The 22,858-nt window shown below is 36.0% G+C and overlaps 1 protein-coding gene across 3 annotated transcripts in view; it reads left to right on the top strand.

Annotated features, from left to right (window-relative positions):
• Positions 1 to 22,858, top strand: part of UBR1 (ubiquitin protein ligase E3 component n-recognin 1) — a 145,418-nt gene that overhangs the window by 84,197 nt on the left and 38,363 nt on the right. For 2 of the 3 annotated variants that reach the window (XR_009355532.1, XM_059181309.1), the window contains exons 27-33: positions 944 to 1,053; positions 5,074 to 5,160; positions 6,492 to 6,673; positions 14,138 to 14,343; positions 15,741 to 15,834; positions 16,586 to 16,735; positions 20,479 to 20,576. Coding sequence is in view for 2 of the 3 variants with exons in the window: in XM_059181309.1 (XP_059037292.1) it covers positions 944 to 1,053; positions 5,074 to 5,160; positions 6,492 to 6,673; positions 14,138 to 14,343; positions 15,741 to 15,834; positions 16,586 to 16,735; positions 20,479 to 20,576 (927 nt within the window). In the remaining variant the exon portion in view is untranslated. The remainder of the gene's footprint in view (positions 1 to 943; positions 1,054 to 5,073; positions 5,161 to 6,491; positions 6,674 to 14,137; positions 14,344 to 15,740; positions 15,835 to 16,585; positions 16,736 to 20,478; positions 20,577 to 22,858) is intronic. The other variant, XM_059181310.1, reaches the window with a different exon arrangement.

Below are 22,858 nucleotides of genomic sequence, written 5' to 3'. Positions count from 1 at the left end.
TAATATTAATTTTCAGCATAGCTTCAGCTAGTTACCAATTTGTAAGTGAAAGTTTAGCTCTTACAGAGTCTTAATCTACCACTCCTTAAAAAATAGACAATCCTGAAATTAAGACTTTCCCTAGCATCTTTAGTTCTTAACTGTTTTCAACAGTAAAAATAGGTTTTTAATCCCCTACTACAATCTTTTTTACTCCTTAAACCCCCTCCTTTTTTTGAGTGGGGATGCATACATCGATGATTTCTTACGTTCATTCTTTGTCTCAGTATTACAAATATTTACTACTTATCACCATAACATTCATACTACCCATCCATGGAAGATACTTATGTTCCGGAATGTAAAATGATTGTAGACATCTGAGTGAATGATAATGTGTTTGTCTTGCACTGTTTTCTTCCTATCAGAAAAGGATAGGTTTAGATTAGATTGTTTTTAAGATGTATTTTGATTTATTTATTAAATTAAGACAGTTTCATCAAAGCACATTCCAAGGACATTGATTACGGGACCAATAGGAAAAAGGTATCTCATGTTTTGTTTCTAGACTATACTTTTTAGGTCCTCGAAGACATCATAAACCTCTTCAGTTTATGACTATAAAAAGCCCCCACTTTCAAATTTTTGGAAGCCTTGTTTCTCATTAACTACTTTTACTAGATAGTGAGCCAAGTGGAGGAAAGGGGAGAGTCAGATCATTAAAGGTAGCTTTGACTAGCGGTCCCAGTGGAAATTGTATTACAAGTTCTAAAATAATTCAAGTTTTTCAAGTTGTTTAATTTAGTACTGAGTACTTTATGACATTGCAGATTCTTATGTTGAAAAATTAATGTAGTTAAGGGAGTGATTATGAACTTTGGTTATCAATGTGAATAACATAACACTAAAGATTATAATTATGAAGATTTTTGTTTATGATTTTAACTTTTGTGTTTTAAAAAAGGATTGGGAAGTTCATCCATGAATGCTCAGAATATACAAATGCTTTTGGAAAAACTCAAAGGAATTCCCCAGTTAGAAGGCCAGAAGGACATGATAACATGGATACTCCAGGTGAACTTGATAAATAAACTGTATCATATCTTGGTTTAAAGATTGAAGAATCCTCTGTCTGTAATGTTAAACCACTCTTCTCCAGTTGTAAAGTCATTTACCACTGATTTCATGGTCACTCACATTTTTTCATGTTTTAGTGGAAGTATTGTTTTTTTTTATAAACTAAGATTTATTCCTTTGTGTCATTATTCAGTCAGCATCTGTTGCATGCCTGTTATGTGCCAGGGTCATTTCTGGACTCTGAACAGCACAGATAAGGTGCTTGCTATCATGGAGCATACACTAGTTGAGGTACAGGCAGTGCACAAGAAAAGGATAATTCAGTAGAGAATAGAGGGTAATTTCAGATGAGTAATCTGAAAGGCCTCTTTTGGGGCACTTGGGTGGCCCAAGTTAAGTTGGCTAAGCATCCATCTCTTGGTCAGCTCAGGTCATGATCTCAGGGTTGTATCATCAAGCCCCTTGTCAGGGTCTGCACTCAGGGTGAAGTCTGCTTAAGATTCTCTGTCCCTCTCCCTCCACTCTTTTGGCTAGTGCATGTTCTTTCTCTCTCTCTCTCTCTCTCTTTCAAATAAATAAATCTTTAAAAAAAAAAAAAATCCTCAGGGGCGCCTGGGTGGCTCAGTGGGTTAGGCCGCTGCCTTCGGCTCAGGTCATGATCTCAGGGTCCTGGGATCGAGCCCCGCATCGGGCTCTATGCTCAGCAGGGAGCCTGCTTCCCTCTCTCTCTGCCTGCCTCTCTGCCTACATGTAATCTGTCTGTCAAATAAATAAACAAAATCTTTAGAAAAAAAAAAAAATCCTCATTTAGGAGATAACATTGAAACTGAATGACATGGAGCCAGACTTTAAAAATCGGGAGCAGTATTCCACAAAAAGGAAACAGCACTGCAGAAGCTCTAAGGTGGCCAGAAAAGAAGGCCAGTATGACTGAATCACAATGAGGGAGGGAGAGAAAGGCAGCAAGGTCACAGGATAAGCCAAGAGCAAGATCATATAGATAGAACCTGACAGGTGAGGGTAAAGTGGTGGATGTTATTTTTGAGGATAGTGGGAAACAAGTGAAGGATTTTAAGTGACATAATCTGGTCTCTACTTCTGTAAGATCACTGTGGCTCCTCTGGTATAAGTGGATTATAGGGGACAAGAGTAAAAGCAAGGAAACTATTAGAATACTGCTGCAGAGGGATGCCTGGGTGGCTTGGTTGGTTAAGCGTCTGCCTTCAGCTCAGGTCGTGATCTCAGGGTCCTGGAACCAAGCCCCATGTCAGGCAGCCTGCTCTGCAGGAGTCTGCTTTTCCCTCTCCCTTTACCCCTACCACCTGCTTGTGCTCTCTCTATCTCTCTCTCTCAAAAAAATAAAAAAAGTAATAAAATAAAATCTTGAGGGATGCCTGGGTGGTTCAGTCGGTTGAGCCACTGCCTTCGGCTCAGGTCATGATCCCGGGTTCCTGGGATCGAGTCCTGTATCGGGCTCCTTCCTTGGCAGGGAGCCTGCTTCTCTCTCCACCTCTGCCTGCTTGTGCTCACTCGCTCTCTGACAAATGAATAAATAAAATCTTAAAATAAAATCTTGAAAGAAAGGAAAAAAAGAAAACTGTTGCAGAAATCCTGTTGAGAAATGAGCATGACCAAGACTCAGATGCAGAGGGTGAGAAGCTGAACTGATTCAGGTGTAATTTGGTGGCAGAATGTATAGAATTTGCTGATAGATAATGGTGGAAAGGATGAGGGAAATGAAGGAGTGAAAAATGAATCGAATTTGGAGCTTGAACTGTTGAGTGGAAGCTGCTGCCTTTGGGGAGGAGTGAATAAGGGGTAGGGAGAGAAGCCAAGGAACATTACCTTAATGGGAAACCCTCCACATGGAAACATGAAACCAAGATTATGGAGCTTCCCCTCACTGTGTTTAAAAAACGATTCTGATGTGGTAAGCAAGGTAAGTGTTTTGATAACTAGAATATGGAGTGATTATTTTCCATATTCATATCAGTTGGAGGTCTTTGTACTGATTTGTACTTCAAGAAGTCAGCTTTTTTGGTAACTAGAGATACTCCTTATACATGCTTGGTATGTATGATGTTATTATTAAGGTTTCTCTTGGAATAGAATTCCCAAGTATTTAGTATTTGTGTTAAATTTGCCAATATAATCATTTTAAAAATATAAAATCAAAACATAAGTATTCAACTCTTATTAAGAAAATAAATTAGGGGGCATCTGGGTGGCTCAGTGGGTTCAGTGTCTGCCTTCAGCTCAGGTCATGATCCCAGGGTTTTGGGATTGAGCCCCACATTGGGCTCCTTGCTCAGTGGGGAGCCTGCTTCTCCCTCTCCCTCTGCTTGCTGCTCCCCTTGCTTGTGCTCTCTCTCACTCTCTCTCTCTCTCTCTCCGTCAAATAAATAAATAACATCTTTTTTAAAAAAATAAAGGTGCCTTGGGGGCACCTGGGTAGCTTAGTTGGTTAAGTGTCTGCTTTTGGCTCAGGTCCTGATCCTGGCGTCCTGGAATCGAGCCCTAAGTCGGTATCTCTGCATGGAATTTCCTTTTCCTCTCTCCCTCTCCTCCTGCCCCCAGCTTGTGTGTGCTCTCTCACTCTCTCTCTCTCTCAAATAAATGAAATCTAGAAAAGAAAAAAATCGAAGCAGCTGGGTATTTCAGTCAGTTCAACTCTTGATTTCAGCTCAGGTCTTGATCTCAGGGTTTTGAGTTCAAGCCCCACCTTGGCCTCCACAGTGGGCATGGAGCTTATTTAAAAGAAAAAAAAAGGAAAAAGAAATTGAACTGCATTTAGTTCAACATTTATATTCTGTAATTACAATGTTATCTATTGGAGAACCATTTCCAAAAATTTATTTTCTTTTAGAAAATAAAAGAAAATAAATTTTCTTTTTATTTTATGGGGTGCCTGGGTGTCTTGGTTGAGCAACTGCCTTCAGCTCGGGTCATGATTCTGGAGTCCCGGGATTGAGTCCCATTTTGGGCTCCCTGCTCAGTGGGGGGTCTGATTCTCCCTCTGACCTTCCCCCTCTCATACCTACTCTCTCATTCTCTCTCTCTCAAATAAATAAATAAAATTTTTAAAAAAAGAATACCAAAGTTTATTATCAAGATGTACAAAATGTACAAGTATCAGTTCTTATAATCATTGCATATTTTCCCCAAATGTTTAATATAAAGTTGTGTTGTAAGTTCCTTGTGGGAGGTTTTTATACATGAGAATGAGACTCCAAAATATAAACAAGTTTTGGGGAGGTACCATCCTATTGTTGAAACTTTGATTTTTGTTAAAAAAGAATGAGACTGATCTACATAAGCTATTGTGGAAGTATCTCTACAGATAATTGTTTAAGTGAAAAAGAGATAGGAAATGGTATATATGATAGGGTTGTTTCTGATGAGAATATATGTAAATATAAGGAAATATATATTCTGATAATGTTTTTTTCTGGCAAAAGGAGAGGGAGAGAGAGAATTTTAAGCAGGCTCCACACCCAGAGTGGAGCCCCACGCAGGGCTTGCTCTCATGACCCTGAGATCATGAACTGAGCCAAAATCAAGAGTTGGATGCTTAACTGACTGAGCCACCCAGGTACCCCCTAATAATCTTAATTTTGAGGAGAGCAACTGGCATCAGGAAAAGAGGATTTCACTTTCCATTTTGTATTTTTGTCTTTATATATCTTTGTACTAAAAATGTTATTTTAAATTAAAGAGAAATTTTTTCTCCTGACAAAAGTATGGATATGCTCATACCTGCAGATGAAATCAGCAGGTATGCAGCCTCCCTTGGCTGTATTGCTCATCAACTGGGGGAGGTTTGGCATAGTCAGGAGTCACTTTTTATATGCTTGAAATATTTATATAACTGTTTACATGTGTACCTATTTGTGTGTGTGTATGTCAAATTTAAGTCTAAGACATTTGTGACATATGACTAAATCAAATTAGGGAGTTTTTCTGGTTTCTGGTTAGTCTAACCAAATCTTCTTTTAACCTTTCATCTGTTTGTCATAGATGTTTGACACAGTGAAGCGATTAAGAGAAAAATCTTGTTTAATTGTGGCAACTACATCAGGATCAGAATCTATTAAGAATGATGAGGTAATAACATTATAATAATGGTGATCTTCTTCTTTGTCTTTGAACTTCACTGGTGTAAAAGAGCTGCTGCTTTTTTGTTAGAAGGAACCTGTAGTTTATGAGATGTCCATCTTCTTTTGCTTGTGTTTCTATATTACAGAGATTAGTGGTATTTGACATACAGTTGTCCAATATAAAGTATATATTTTATAAAAGCAGAGGAAATTGATGTACAATGGAGCTCTGTTGGAAATACCATATTTTATTAATTTTTAAAATATTTTAATATCTGAAATTGGGATATAGCCTATAATTAATGACTTATAATTTTTTTTATTTCTTTCCAGCATAACAGTATTCATTGTTTTTGCACCACACCCAGTGCTCCATGCAATATGTGCCCTCCTTAATACCCACCACCTGGCTCCCCCAACCTCCCACCCCCCGCCCCTTCAAAACCCTCAGGTTGTTTTTCAGAGTCCATAGTCTCTCATGGTTCACCTCCTCTTCCAATTTCCCTCAACTCCCTTCTCCTCTTCATCTCCCCATTTCCCCCATGTTATTTGTTGTGCTCCACAAATAAGTAAAACCATATGATAATTGACTCTCTCTCTTGACTTATTTCACTCATCATAATCTCTTCCAGTCCCAAATGACTTATAATTTAATCAACAGCATTCTTTTCTTAGCGCAACATAAGATAATGGTAGATCTTAGATTCAATGAAGTCTGGTAATATTTAGGTTACAAAATACTATAATATAACAAATCAAGTTTTGATGATTCTAATCTTAAAATTATGAGAATACTACTACTTGTGATTTTTTTTTTTATTACTTGTGATTTTTAACTATCCCTCCTAAAAGAAAAACACTGGACTTAAGTTAGATAGAAACAATAAAAAGACACTATATATCTCAGTAATATTTTAAGTTCTCAGTTTTAGCACTGCATCTAGCAGTAAGTGTTAGGTTTCTAGTAGTAACTGTTAGATATCATCAAGTTGGGTAAAATTGATTAAATGTCGTTGATTGAATGATTGAGTTATGATTTAAAAATTTTTTCTTCTAACTTTATTTCTTAATCTACCTGCATTGAGTATAAAAGACAATTTATTAGATATTCAAGGTACTTGTGCCTTTTACATTGAATTATTGAAATAACCAGAAGAGCAATTAGTTGTGTGATACATGGAGCCTGCTTGCTCATTTTGAGACATCAGACTGCATCTAGTCTTAAGTGGTAATTAAATTTCATCAGACTTTAACTCTAGGGAATTTTTCCTGACTGAACAGTATATGTAAATTTCAACAAGAGATCTTACCTAATTTTTTGTGATTTCTTAATACCAGATTACTCATGATAAAGAAAAAGCAGAACGGAAAAGAAAAGCTGAAGCTGCTAGACTGCACCGCCAGAAGATAATGGCTCAGATGTCTGCCTTACAGAAAAACTTCATTGAAACTCATAAACTCATGTATGACAGCACCTCGGAAATGTCTGGAAAAGAAGACTCCATTATGGAGGAAGAGAGGTAAAACCAAGCAAAACTAGAAATTAGCAACTCAGTTTTGTGGAGGGAAAATGACATGTTGATTTTATTTATTTATTTTTTTTGACATGTTGATTTTAAATAAAATTTTTCCAAAATATATTTTATAATAGGAGAAATTACATTATTTTTAAACTAGGAAAGGTACAGTGAAAGCTCTTAAGGTACTTAATGAATGTAAATTTATGTTCATAAGCAGTTCAAGTGCACAGTAGTTTGGTGAGAGGCTTTATGCACAAAAAGATACAAAAATGGGAATGGCAAAAATCGAGATCAACTTATGTTATCTTGTATGCACAGGCTCTTTTTTTAAATGTTAAAAGTACTAATTGTACTAATTGTACTTTTTGTTTCTTTGAACTTATAAATTTTCTTTTATATTAGCATATATGTTGCAGAATATATTACATAATGCACAGACTCTTAGATGCACATTTATGTATCAGTTCAAATATTTCACATCTTTTTTATGATACCTACTAAAAATGACTGTGGTTATTACAAATTGAAAAAAAATCCTTCACTTGAAAAAGGTAGTTTATGTTCATTTTTTTTTCTTAAAGTTTTTTCTTAAAGAGAAAGAAGACAGTGCCCATAGTTGTGGTCATGGATAGCACGGTAGAAAATGGGAATCAGTAAGTCTAGTGTTGTGGGTCTCATTGTGGTTTGCTTTTGGGGAAATCAGTTATCCTGCTGGGGGTCACGCTTTGTGGGAGGTTATATAGATATACTAAGAAAAAGAGACAAAATAAGGGTACTTTTAAAAGCATTCCAATTGGGGCACCTGGGTGGCTCAGTGGGTTAAAGCCTCTCCCTTCGGCTCAGGTCATGATCCCAGGGTCTTGGGATCGAGCCCCACATCAGGCTTTCTGCTAAGCAGGGAGCCTGCTTCCCTTCCTCACTCTCTCTGTGCCTGCCTCTCTGGCTACTTGTAATCTCTGTCTATCAAATAAATAAATAAATAAATAATAAAAGCATTCCAATTTAAAATATTATAAATACCTCCTATGCTTATTTTTCAAAACAAGCTTCCGTTGCTCTTTAAACAATGTGTGTTGTAGATAGTTTTAGGAAATTCTGCCTTTGTAATAACAGTAGTAACATTATCCATAATGCATCTGTAGTCCTCAAGTTGAATATGCTAACAAGGACCCTAAGGATGAAGACTGTATATTTTAAAGATTAAAAAAAGATATGAAGGTAAAGGTATCCTTGGGTGATGATAGTAATAAAACTAGAAATTAATGCAAAACTTAAACAATTAACAAGTTCCAGCCCTCTAGATATTGCATGTTAGCAACATACTGGTTAGAAAGTAATGAAAAAATTATGAGCAACTATACACCAGCAAATTTGACAATCTGGAAGAAATGGATGCATTCCTAGAGACATATAAACTACCAAAACTGAACCAGGAAGAAACCTGGAAGAAACCAGGAAGAAAGCCTGAACAGACTCATAACCATTAAGGAGATTGAATCAGTCATCAAAAATCTCCCAACAAAAAAGAGCCCAGGGCCAGACGGTTTCCCAGGGGAATTCTACCAAACATTTAAAGAAGAATTAATACTTATTCTTCTGAAACTGTTCCAAAAAATAGAAATGGAAGGAAAACTTCCAAACTCATTTTATGAGACCAGCATTGCCTTGATCCCAAAACCAGACAAAGACCCCATCAAAAAAGAAAATTACAGACCATTATCCGTGATGAACACATATGCAAAAATTCTCACCAAAATACTAGCAAATAGGATCCAACAGTACATTAAAAGGATTATTCACCATGACCACGTGGAATTTATTCCTGGGCTGCAAGGTTGGTTCAACACCCACAAATCAATCAATGTGATACATTAATAAAAGAAAGAACAAGAACCATATTATACTCTGAATAGATGTTGAAAAAGCATTTGACAAGTACAGCATCCTTTCTTGATCAAAACTCTTCAAAGTGTAGGGATAGAGGGCACATACCTCAATATCATCAAACCCACCTTTGAAAAACCTACAGCGAATATCATTCTCCGCGGGGAAAAACTGAGAGCTTTTCTGCCAAGATCAGGAACATGGCCAGGATGTCCACTACCACTGCTATTCAACATAGTACTGCAAGTCCTAGCCTCAGCAATTAGACAACAGAGAGAAATTAAAGGCATTCAAATTGGCAAAGAAGACATCAAACTCTCACTCTTTGCAGATGTTATGATACTTTATGTGGAAAACCCAAAAGACTCCACTCCAAAACTGCTAGAACTTGTACAGGAATTCAGTAAAGTGTCAGGATATAAAATGAATGCACAGAAATCAGTTGGATTTCTACACACCAACAAGACAGAAGAAAGAGAAATTAAGAGTCAATCCCATTTTGCCCAAACCCATAAGATAGCTAGGAATAAACCTAACCAAGGAGGCAAAGAATCTGTACTCAGAAAACTAGAAAGTATTCATGAAAGAAATTGAGGAAGACACAAATAAATGGAAAAATGTTCCATGCTCATGGATTGAAAGAACAAATATTGTGAAAATGTCTATGCCATTTAAAGCAATCTACACATTTAATGCCATCCCTATCAAAATACCATCCATTTTTTTTCCCAAAGAAATGGAACAAATAATCCTAAAATTTATATGGAACCAGAAAAGACCCCGAATAGGCAGAGGAATGTTGGAAAGGAAAGCCAAAGTTGGTGACATCACAATTCCAGACTTCAAGTTCTGTTACAACTGTAATCATCAAGACAGTATGGTACTGGCACAAAAACAGACACATAGAACAGTGGAACCGAATAGAGAGCCCAGAAATAGACCATCAACTCTATGGTCAACTAATCTTCGACAAAGCAGGAAAGAATGTCCAGTGGAAAAAAGACAGTCTCTTCAACAAATGGTGTTGGGAAAATTGGACAGCCACATGCAGAAGAGTGAAACTGGACCATTTCCTTACACCACACACAAAAATAGACTCAAAATGGATGAAAGGAAACCATCAAAATCCTTAAGGAGAGCACAGGCAGCAACCGCTTCAACCTCAACCACAGCAACTTCTTCCTAGGAACATTGCCAAAGGCAAGGGAAGCAAGGGCAAAAATGAACTCTTGGGACTTCATCAAGAACAAAAACTTTTGCACAGCAAAGGAAACAGTCAACAAAATCAAAAGACAACTGACAGAATGGGAGAAGATATTTGCAAATGACAGATCAGATAAAGGGCTAGTTTCCAAAATCAATAAAGAACTTATCAAACTCAGCATCCAAAGAACAAATAATCCAATCAAGAAATAGGCAGAAGACATGAACAGACATTTTTGCAAAGAAGACATCCAGCTGGCCAACAGATACATGAAAAAGTACTCAACATCACTTGGCATCAGGGAAATACAAATCAAAACCACAGTGAGGTATCACCTCACACCAGTCAGAATGGCTAAAATTACAAGTCAGGATACAACAGATGTTGGAGAGGATGCAGAAAAAGGGAAACCTTCCTACATTTTTGGTGGGAATGCAAGCTGATACAGGCACTCTAGAAAACAGCATGGAGGTTCTTCAAAAAGTTGAAAATAGAGCTAAGCTACCCTACAACCCAGCAATCGCACTACTGGGTATTTACTCTAAAGCTACAAATATAGTGATTCGAAGGGGCATGTGCACCTGAATGTTTATAGCAGCAATATCCACAATAGCCAAACTATGGAAAGAACCTAGATGCCCATCAACAGATGAATGGATAAAGAAGATGTGGTATATATACACAATGGAATACTATGCAGCCATCAAAAGAAATGAAATCTTGCCATTTGCAACAACATGGATGGAACTAGAGGGTATTGTGCTGACCAAAATATGTCAATCAGAGAAAGACAATTATATGATCTCCCTGATATGAGGAATTTGAGAGGCAGAGTGGGAGTTTTGGGGGGTAGGGAAGGAAAAAATGAAACAAGATGGGATCGGGAGGGAGACAAACCATAAGAGACTCTTAATCTCACAAAACAAACTGAGGGTTGCTGGAGGGAGTGTGGGTATGGAGGGGGTGGTTGGCTTATGGACATTGGGGAGAGTATGTGTTATGGTGAATGCTGTGAAATGTGTAAGCCTGACGATTCACAGACCTGTACTCCTAAAGCAAATAATACATTATATGTTAATAAAAATAGCTAATAAAAGAAAGTAGTGAAAGAGATACCATATATTTATCCAAACAAGAGGATATAAGCAAATATGTGCTCAGAGTTAACTAATGGCCTTAATACTTTTATTATTTATTTTTTATTATTGATTGATTGCATACATAAAATTATGTTCTCATTGAAAACCATTCCAGGGACGCCTGGGTGGCTCAGTTGGTTGGACGACTGCCTTCGGCTCAGGTCATGATCCTGGAGTCCCGGGATCGAGTCCCGCATCGGACTCCCAGCTCCATGGGGAGTCTGCTTCTCTCTCTGACCTTCTCCTCATTCATGCTCTCTCTCACTGTCTCTCTCTCAAGTAAATAAATAAAAAAATCTTTAAAAAAAAGAAAACCATTCCAATAAAATATTAAGTTTCCTTTGACCATCCTTTACGTAAGTCTTTCTGCACAGATAATCACTGTTAATAAGTAACTTGTATTCTAAACTTATTTCTGTGCATTTATTTATATGCACTTAAGTAATTTTGTTTTGTGTTTTTTAATAGTTTATTAAAACTTGACTTTTGTTCTACAGATTGGTTTTTTACTCAGTGTCTTATAAATCTTTTCATGTTACTATTTATAGATCTGTGGTATAGATTCTACATGATTCTTTATGACTACTGCATTATAGTCCCTAGTGTGTATATATAATATTTTATTTATCAGACTTTGGGTGTTTAAGTTGATTTTCCCTTATTTTCCAGTTTTCCCTTGTTATAAACAATGTGTCAGAACATATTTTTATATTTGCCTTCTTGTACAGTTGTATTAAGTACTTCTCAAGGGTGGAATTAATATGTGAAAGGGCTGAGTCATAATTATTTGAAATTTTGATATTGCCACAATGTCCTACAGAGTGGTTTTACCAGTTCCTACTCCCAACAGTGTTTGATAGTTCCTATTTCCTTCATTTTTACCAATACTTACTATTATCAGTACTTGAAAAAATTAGATGCTATCAACATTATAAATCTGTGCCTGTTGGAATTTCCCCAATTACTTGTTAGTACTAGGTTGAGCATCTTTTCCTAAGATTGTTCACTAGTCTGTTGTGTTTTGTTTTCTGGGAATTACGTGTCACTATCCTTTGCCCATCTCTGTTGGGTACTTTGCTTTTGTTTTATTATGGATCTTTAGAAGTCCTTTAAAATTATGGGTACTAAGCTTTGTTGCATGTTTCCCATATTTTGTCCCTAATTCTTTAGCATTAATTATGAAGTTTAGCTATAGAGAAGTTTTCAGTGTTAATAAGGACAGATTTATCAGTCTTTTAGAGTTTTAATTTTTTGTATCTTAAAAGGCTTTCTCAGGTCCAAAGTCACAAATGCATTCTCTTACATTTTTTTTTTAAGATTTTATTTATTTATCAGAGAGAGAGGCATTCTCTTACATTTTTAAAAATAAAATTTTAATTACACAGTTATATTGATACATTTTCCTTTTAAAAATCAAATGTGGGGCCTGTGGGGCTCAGTGGGTTAAAGCCTCTGCCTTCTGCTCAGGTTCGAGCCCCACTTCGGGCTCTCTGCTCAGCAGGGAGCCTGCTTCCCCCCTCTCTCTGCCTGCCTCTCTGCCTACTTATGATCTGTGTCTGTCAAATAAATAGATAAAATCTTAAAAAAAAAATCAAATGTTAGACATGAAACTAAAGTTCTGTTTAAGTACTGGCCTAAATCCAGGTCCCCTTTCTGCCCTTCCTCAGAAGATATTCTGGTCATAAGTTTTATATTTATCCTGTCAGAATGGCTATTATGCTATTACATACAAATATATGGAACTATAGAAATTATATAGTATCATTCAGTCTTTTTGTTTTATTTGCAGCAAGTGGTATTGTGTATGTGTCATTGTGCAACTTGTCATTTTCACTTGGAAATCTATGCAGTATTTTCTTACATACAAAACGAGCACAGTGTTCCTCAGTCTTGGCATTTGGGCAGCAGTTCTTTTTCATGCTCCATGAATTGCAGGACAGTTAATATCTCTGGCTCCTCATCCACTCATTCCAGTACTGTCTCCCAGTCCTTATGATAACCAAGAAAATAAACCTTGCCCCACATCTTGCTGAGCACCTCCTATGAGGTTGTACAACACGTAGCTTTGTAAACTGCACCTTTTAAAAACTACGTAATAATCTGTATGATATAATTGCATTTACATTGATGATGAACATTTAAGTTATTCCCAGTTTGTCGAAAGATTTCTGACATTTCAGGGAGCTTCTTGCTCAGGTAAAGCAGTATTGCAGAGTAGTTCAGAGCATGGCCTATGAAGTCAGATCCTGTGGGTTAAATCCTGGCTTTGCTATTCATAGTGATGAGTCATTAGGTAAGTCTCTTACTGTCTCTAGGCCTCAGTTTCTTCATCTTAACAATGGAAGGTAATATTAGGACCTACTTCATAGGGTTGTTGGAAAGATTAAATGAGTTAACATAATGTAAAGTATTTGAAACAGTGCCTCACATCGTAATTAGTGATTTATAAATATTTGCTGTTATTATATTATTATTACACACATTGAGTACATACTAAGAATTGCTAAATCATTAAGATGTAAGTTTTTATTTTAATGCCTACCAAAATAGAATAGAAACTTAAATGCCTAGTAAGAGGGAATGGATAAAACTATTACCGGCCCATATAGTAAGAGTACTGTGCAACCATTAAAAACAATGTTTCTGAAGAAATTTTAATGACATGAGAAAACAACTAAGATATAAGTGAATACAAGATGCAAATCTATATATGTAATATGATCTTAATTATGTATAAAGAATGTTATAAATAGAAAGTGAACTGGACGGGAATATACAAATGGTTATCTTTAGGTTGTGAGTGTATCATGCTTTTTTTTTTCTTTTTTATACTTTGTAGATTTTCCAAAATTTCTTAATAAGCATGCATTACTTTTATAATCAGAAAAAAACATAACCCAGCTTCTTGTGAGGCGAACGTGATAACCACTACACTACGGAAACGAAGCACTAACCCAGCTTCTTGGTACAATAAATTAAGTATAATTATATAGTCTACTTTGTGATCTGCTTTCTTTGCACTTAGCAGCACAAAGTGTATTTTCTAATAAGCAAATTAACTGGTAAGAGTCAGAAAAATCAAGGGGAAAGATTTTAAGCTAATATTGCTAAGTTATCATTTTTATTTTACTATTTTTGTTCTTAAAGTTCTTACCCTATAGTTACTTAAAATCTACCAAAATATAAAGACAAGTGACCAAAACATGTGTCCTCACTTCTGGTCGTTTCTCTTGGTAGCACCCCAGCAGTCAGTGACTACTCTAGAATTGCTTTGGGTCCTAAACGGGGTCCGACTGTTACTGAAAAGGAGGTGCTGACATGCATCCTCTGCCAAGAAGAACAAGAGGTGAAAATAGAAAATAATGCCATGGTATTATCGGCCTGTGTCCAGAAATCTACCGCCTTAACCCAGAACAGGGGAAAACCTATAGAACTCTCAGGGGGTATGTATTATTTAATAAATATCCTTTTGAGCATTTCTTTTCGTATTTATGTGATTAGAAAAAATATTGAAGGAAGTTTGGGAAATGAGACTGTATTTAGCTTTACTTAGACCACATTTTATCCATGTGTAAGATGGACTCTAGGTCCATGTTGGCTCCTCAGTTTTAATTTTTAATTTTAATTTTTGTTATACTTGGCCACACTGCTCAGTCTGTCTCTACCTGCCTATCTCCATTTCTCTTTGCTGAACCTTTTAAAGGTAGAATGCAGGCATATGACTTTCATCCCTGAATATTTCCACATGCATTTTTTAAAATTAAGAATAATCTATTATATATCTATCATACCATTATAACCTTTAAAAAGATGAATAATAATTCAGGACTGTCACTTAATGTCAAATCCATATTTGGATTTTCCCAGTTACCCTCAAAATATCTTTTTTCTTTAACTAGACTTTTCTCTTTTTTAGGATCCATATGTTTGATGCATCACCTTTATTATGTCAATTTTAGTCTAATTTAATCTAAAATAGTCACTTAGCCTTTTTTATGATAATTTGTTTGAAAAAATACAGACCTATTATTTTGTACAGTGTCTTACATTGTGGATTTGTCTGATTGTTGTCTCAAGATTAGGTTCATTTTAAAGATTTTCTTGGCAGGAACACTAGGTAATTTTTTTTTTTTTACATTGTATCAGAGTTAGCTGCTTTATAATATATCTTGCAATAATAAAAACAATAATGATGATTAAAAAAAAGACTAACATTTATTGACTACTTACTGTATGCCAGGCACTGATGAAGTGCTTTTTTGTGTATTTACTCACTTAATCCTCACAACAACTCTTTGAGTTCAGTACCAATACTGGCTCCATTTACGGATGAAGGAACTGAGGCACGGAGAAGTTAAATAATTTGCCCAAGGCTATGAGTTTATATGTAATGAAACCAGATTTTGAACCACTTTTCATCTTTGCTTTTATCCAGTAGATTATAATGCCTTAAAGATCCCTTAAAAAGTAATTGAAATTACTGTTAAAATTATAAAAGTAAATTGTGTTTGAATCTTAGAAAATCACTTCAATAAATGAGACAAAGCAACTTAAACCCAAAGGTCAGGTTAAAAATGCAAATCAAAAATACAAGTTGTCATTAATTCATTTTAATTTTGAATCCTACCTAGAAGTCCAGGTTTTACTTTTCTCTAAAATTTTTTTTACTCTTAAGAATATATCTCCTGCTGTCATGATACTGTTGGATATTCCTAAGAAAGTTTATGGTTAAAAATTTAGACCTGATAATCTCTCTCTCTCTCTCTTTTTTTTTTCTTTCTCATTTTATGACCATGGGGGAGATGAATACATACCTCCTATTTTTGTCTTCCTGTACCAGAAATTGTGGACCCGCTTTTCATGGATCCAGACCTGGCATATGGAACTTACACAGGAAGCTGTGGCCATGTAATGCATGCAGTGTGCTGGCAGAAGTAAGTTGTCCTTCTGACATGTTCTTGAAAGAAACTAGGAATAATTGAAGTTCACTAAAGGCCACAAAAAGGCATGTTTTCTCATGTCTTTTCTTCCTTTTTATGTGAATAATTGAGCAGTTTTAATTGCCCATTTTGTTCGCATGATACTCATTATCACCTTTAGAAATGGGTGTAAAAATTTACTAGCTTTAAATTTTCACTACCCTTTGTACTTCCTCTCCATAAGCTAGTTACTCTTGATCAGTATTTGTATAAAAGAAGCTGTAATCTTTCTTCCTAAAAAATCTCATTTCCTTGAAAAAATGCCTTTGAGATAAAATAGGACAAATTCTAGTTCCACCTCTAAAAGAGAAAAATTCCGAACTATAATTCCTAGGAAATCTTCATATAGGTTTCACCCTTTTGACATTATTAAAATACACAATTTTCCTGTAATAGCCTTTACTACTATAGTTGGCTGTTAGAAATGAGGGAACTAGTGTCTACATTGTATTTCCATGCTGTTGAGTTAGGAGCCACGTTATGATTCAGTAGAATTGTTTTAAATTTGTTTCTGCCCTGATAGCTCTTCCAGTTTGCCCCCAAAAGAATGGGTATTCTGTTTCTTCTGTAATTGTAACTTGGGTTTTGTGGCATGTAGATGCTAAAGATGTTTATTGAGGCAAAAACTCCAGATTTTTGCCACTTGGATTAAAGATTAAAGATAAATGCGTTGTTCTAAATGGACACATGCCTTGGAATTTTGCAGGTATTTTGAAGCTGTACAACTGAGCTCTCAGCAGCGCATTCATGTTGACCTTTTCGACTTAGAGAGTGGAGAATATCTTTGCCCTCTTTGCAAGTCTCTGTGTAATACTGTGATCCCCATTATTCCTTTACAACCTCAAAGGATAAGCAGGTATATTTTAATTCATGTTTTGGTTAATTTTTTTTAAAGCTATCTTTAATCCTTTCATTTGTGTCTGTTTTGATTGCTAGGGGGGTTTTTTTGCTATTTAATATAAAACTCTTTCTTTTCAGAACTTGCATTCTACTTTAAAAATATGATGAAAAGCCCCAGTGTTTGGTCTCTAAAACAACTAATGTTCATTAATTCAAATCTGTATGTTGTGTGTGTATCTCTAATAGTCATGAAAGTAATAGAACTTGGATCTCTACCTTAGCATTCACATAAGGAGACAAGATGCCAAGAAGATTCATTTCTTTAATCTAGTCCTTTGATATGATCACAGTTACTTTTTAGAATTTGGTTTCTTTAAAGGTCTTTGTATTATTATTTTAATTCTGTTTTTTCAGAAGATCCAGTTTTCTGCTTGTGGAGATGTGGACAAAATTTTAACTGTAAAAGTAAAAAAAACACTAGATTCATTGTGTATCTTGGGATAGATTTTGAGTTTTTAGACTAAGTTTTTAAACTTTTTGTTCTAACCATCTATGTGTGGAACTTGACGGCGAATTTATGCACTTGTTATGATAACTGTAACACTTAATTATATATTTTCTATGTTGTCACTGTTATACATGATGATACAGTATTATTGTTATTTTTTTTAAATGCAGTACATTTTTAATAATTGACCTAAGTTTTGCTGTAGAAAATGATTTTGTTGATAAAAACACTTTTAACATGTTTCCACAACAAAAGTGCTCAAGGGTGATAGGCTTGGCAATTAGGGTCAATAAGGAGTTGTTCTATCTCTACTATTACATGTCATTAGGAAACCTGATTTGAAAATTGTCTTCTACTCAGCATTTTGGGACACAAAATGTCATATTTTAGGAAGAAGATGGCACTGGAAGCATTTATCTTTTATTTTTTGAATAATTGATATGTTCTAGGCACTCTACCAAGCACTTGCTATATTATTTTTTTAATACTCAAATAGCCTATCAAAGGCAGGTACCATTATTGCCATTTAAAAGATAAGGAATTGGAGGGGCACCTGGGTGGCTCAGTGGGTTAAAGCCTCTGCCTTCAGCTCAGGTCATGATCTGAGGGTCCTGGGATCGAGCCCAACATCAGCCTCTCTGCTCAGTGGGGAGCCTGCTTCCTCCTCTCTCTCTCTACCTGCCTCTCTGCCTACTTGTGGTCTGTCAAATAAATAAATAAAAATCTTTAAAAAAAAAAAAAAGATAAGGAATTGGAGACAATGAGTGGTTTTTACTTGCCCCAAGACAGACCTAGGATTTGAACCCAGATCTGACTCCACCAAAGCCTTACCTAACTATATACATGAAGACAAAGATAAAACAAATCATAATAAAATTAAGTGACCTTTCCAACTTCTTGTTAGCCTGTATAAGCCTTTTTTACACAGTGGCTTCCCGAATAAGGATTATTAAACATGTAAATTATTCTCTAAAGGAATATTCAGTACCTACTCCCCTTGATGTCTTTAAGAATAGAATGCTACAGGGGCACCTGGGTGGCTCAGTTTGAGCCTCTGCCTGTGGCTCAGGTCCTGATCTCATAGTTCTGGGATCAAGCCCTTGGTTGGGCTCTCTGCTCAGTGGGGAGTCTGCTTCTCCCTCTCCCTCTGCCCCTCTCCGTTCATACTCTGTCATGTTTGTGTACTCTCTTTTTCTCTCTCTCTCACTCTCTCTTAAATAAATAAAATATTTTAAAGTAAAAAGGAAGAATAGGATGCCTCAGGCCAGTCCTTTCTGAAGTTAGAACTGGGTCTCTTTGAACACTGTGACACTTTTAATTTGTAATAACACCTTTGTTACTTAGGATCTGAAATACGTAATTATATATAACATTTTTATTCGGCACTTGAACCTTCCTACGTAGTTCGATGTATTTGCCTCTTTTGTTTTTAGAAAATCAGTATGAGTATAATCTAAGATATGAAAGTTAAGTGAATAAAAAAACGTAAAACTAGTAATAAACTGACATTTTTAAAGCATAGTACACTTTCTGAGAACTTTCTGAGAACTGAAAAATTCTTAGGTCAAGTATATGCCCAGATATGTGAATTTTGGCACAGTTCATTATATAATTTCACTTCACTCAAGACTGTCCTTCAACAGTCCCTTTTAATAACATTGTTTCTAGTCTCATTGTTTGTAAATAAAAGTTTGGATCAGTTCCCTGCCCTTACAGAATTTGTATTACAGAAAGGAGAGATGAACAATAAGCATACGAATACAAAGTGAGAAATACTATGAGAAAGCTAAAGCAGCAAGGTAAAAGGCTAGAAACAGATCAGATGCATAAGACTATAGACACAGTCATCAGGGAGCTCCTCTTTGGGATAATGAAATTTGAATAGGGACCTAAATGAAGTAGAAGACAAGTACTATTAATCTCTGGGAGAAGAGAATTCTGAGCAGAGGCAATAGAAAGAGCAAATGCTCCAAAGTAGGAATACATCAGCATGTTTGAGGCACAGCAGACAGGTAGTATGTTGGAATGGAACAAGCAAAGAACCAGATCATAAAAGGGTTTATAAGGTAAGAAATTAGAATTTTATTTTTAGTATTAAAAACACAAAATATTTTATGTGTGATGGGAAACCATTGGAGTATTTTGAACAGAGGGGTGAGACCAGATTTACATTAAAAGGTCCTTTTGGCTGTTATACAATGAATACATAGATAATAATGAAGCGCTGTTGTGGAAACAGGAAAAAGTTCAGGTGAGGGATAATGTAACTTGGATTAGGGTAGTAACAGTGGAGGTAGAAAGAAGTGATCAACTTGGTGTATGTTTTACAGGAAGAATAGCTGCTGGGTTTGAAGGTGGGCTGTGAGAGAATCTGAGAAATCAGTGATGACACCTGGTTTTTTATTTGAATGACTAGAATGGTGATTCCCTTTGTTGACATGTTTTAATTCTAGGTGTTGGGCCTATGAGTGGTATCTTATTCCTTTTAAAGTTCTCCTCCCTCCCCAAACAACATTTTTTACATTTATTTATTTATTTTATTGACATATAGTTGATACACAGTGTTACTGTGTTTTCGGGGGTACAACACAGTGATTTGACAGGTCTATGTGTTATGCTGTGCTCACCACAAGTGTAGCTGCCATCTGTCACCACACAACACTATTACAGTACCATTGGCTATATTCCCTATGATGTGCCTTCGTCCCCATGACTTATTCTTTCAATAACTAAAAGCCTGTGTTTCTCACTCCCCTACACCCGTTTTGGCCCATTCTCTACCTCCTCCAGCAGCCATCAGTTTGTCTTTGTATTTATGGGTCTCTTTCTGCTTTGTTGGTTCATTTGTTCTGTTTCTTAGATTTCACATATAAGTGAAATCATATGGTATTTGTCTTTATCTGCCTGACGTACTTCAGTTAGCATAATACCCTCTAAATCTGTCCATGTTGTCACAAATGGCAAGGTGTTATCCTTTTTTATGGCTCAGTAATATCCTGTTGTGTATATACTACATCTTCTTTATCCATTCATCTGTCACTGGACACTTAGGTTCCTTCCACATTGTGGCTATTATAAATGATGCTAAAACTGTACTTATAGACACAAGTGTTTCTATGACCTAGGAAGTTAATCTGAAGGAGTTTGACTTTTTTTATACAGCCATTCATCTATAGAAAGACTCTACAAGTGCAGCTTTTCAGTCTGACTTTGTGCCAAAGGCTTAATAATTTTTAAATGTCATTTTTCAGTGAGAATACAGAAGCTGTTGGTCAACTTTTGACCCTGGAACAATGGATACAGACTGTTCTGGCCAGAATATCAGGTTATAATATGAAACATGCCAGAGGTTTGCTTAAATTTACTTTATATTTAGCTGTGTAAGATTTAAGTGTTAGAGTCTTTAATTTTTTTCTCAAGTATTTCCTGCTCTAAATTATGGTTTGCCAGTACAGATTTGTTGATTATCAGGAAGTAAAGGTTTTCAAAGCCAAGACTAAGTTTGGCTTAAATCACTTTATTAGATTAAATAATTTTCATACTGGCTAGCAATACAAACAGTGGTTAATCTGGAGTCACACTGCTTTTACACTGCTTGGAGCTAAATCTTAGATCCATTGCTTACTATCTCTGTGATCTCAAACAAGTTATTTAAGCTCTCTGTGCCTCAATTTTCTTATTTGCAAGGTTGGAATAATAATAGTACCTATCTCGCTGATTGAAGGATTGAGTTATCCTTTGTAAAGTGAAACAGTGCATGATATATAATATAGGCATTAGCCGTTACTGTTAAAATTTTGTCGATATGTTTTTATTAATAATAAAAATAACATTTTAAAACTGTTACCTCATTTATATATTCCTTACAGTTGAGAGATAAGACTATCTAAAGACTCTGAGAAGTAAACAACAGCAGGCAGATTGAGGAGGGAAGTCAAAATTTGAAGAATGCTTGGCAATGAGTTTCCTGTTTCTTTTTCCCTCCTTTATTTCCCAGCTTTGACCCCAGGGTAGCCTGAGTCACAGAGCTTTGCATTGGATATGAACAGCAAAAAAAAACTCAAGAGATTCCCTCTTTTTGGCCAAAGAATCAGGAAAAGAAGCCCCTCAGAACTGGAAACTGTAAAGGGAATTCCTGTTGTGGTTTTTTTCATCTTCTGACCCTCTCCTGAGGTCAGCCCCAGTCATGGAGCTACAGTGCCATGGTGGTCATATAGACGCATAAAATCCCAAGAGAAAACCAGTATCTCTGGCCAGAGGAACTGGGGAAAAAAAGGACCTCTGTGTTCCAAAGAAGGCAGGGCGAATCCTTATTATTTTTTCTGTCTTTGCCCCACAGCTTCACCCCACAAGTAAACCCAGTCACCTGAATCTACTTGACAACAGAGGATACTAAAACTGAGAGAAACATGTCATTTTGGCCAGAGGAACTGGGGGAAAGGGCCCCTTGGAGCTAGAGAATATGGGGGAAATCGCAGAGAGGAGAGAGCCTATAGAAGAGGAATGTCCTGTTTTTGAGACCAGCACAAATCTTGGGCTTCCCTCCAAGATGCACATGTGTAGAACAGGCCCAGAGAAATGGCAATAGGGCTGAGAGTGAAGGAGCATTAAACCACCACTGAGGGATATTCAAAATAACCAATATAAGATCCAAAATTATTCAGCATAAGAAGCTGACCACCTCTAAAGGAAAAAAAAAAAATTAAATGCCAATCCTGACATGTTTTAACATTGAACTTTTTTGACAAAAAATTTAAAACAGCTATATAATTATTAAGCATAAGGTAAGGGTGAACACTTTAGAAGTGATTGGAAAAATATGAGTTCTCAGCAGAAAAAAATCAAAACTATTAAAAAAAAAAAGAACCAAATAGAGATAAGAGAATTGAAAAAGTACTGTATGAAATAAAAATTAACTGGATGGGCTCAATAGTAGAATGGAGATGGGAAGGGTAAGAGTTAGTGAACTTGAAATTAGATCAGTGGAAATTCTCCAGTCTGAAGAATAGACAGAAAAGTGATGGGAAAAAAAACAAAAACAAGAACATAGCTTTAGAGACCTATGAATCCAATTTTTAAAAATCTAATATTTGTGTCCTCCAAGTCTCAAAAAGAAAAAGTATGGTAGAGGAAAAAAAAGTTTTTTTGAAGAACTAATGACTGAAAACTCCCCAAATTTGGTGAAAAAACATAAATTTACATATTTAAGTTCAGGAAACCTCAAAAATAAACTGAAAGAAAAACTGCACCTATATAGAGCATACCCAAGCTATTGAAAACCAAAGATGAGGGGAAAAAAATCTCAAAAGCAATCAGAAAAAGACAACCTGTTTCATATAAGGAACAACAATTCCAATTTGATGAGATATTGGAACCAAAATGAGGTTAATGTTCACCCAAGGTCTTATTCATAGTGGCAGAACTAGGATGCAAACCTATGCACCTTGGCTCCAGATGCTCTGCTCTTATTCATTAATATATGCTGCCTTACTAATAGAATACTATGCATCCATTAAAAATGAAACTATAGGGGCGCCTAGGTGGCTCAGTGGGTTAAGCCTCTACCTTCAGCTCAGGTCATGATCCTGGGGTCCTGGGATCGAACCCTGCATCGGGCTCTCTGCTCAGCAG

This window comes from Mustela lutreola, chromosome 7 (assembly GCF_030435805.1).
Source record: "Mustela lutreola isolate mMusLut2 chromosome 7, mMusLut2.pri, whole genome shotgun sequence".
Lineage (NCBI taxonomy): Eukaryota > Metazoa > Chordata > Mammalia > Carnivora > Mustelidae > Mustela > Mustela lutreola.
Note: the sequence above shows the minus strand (reverse complement) of the source record. Positions and strands in the feature narration are given on the sequence as shown.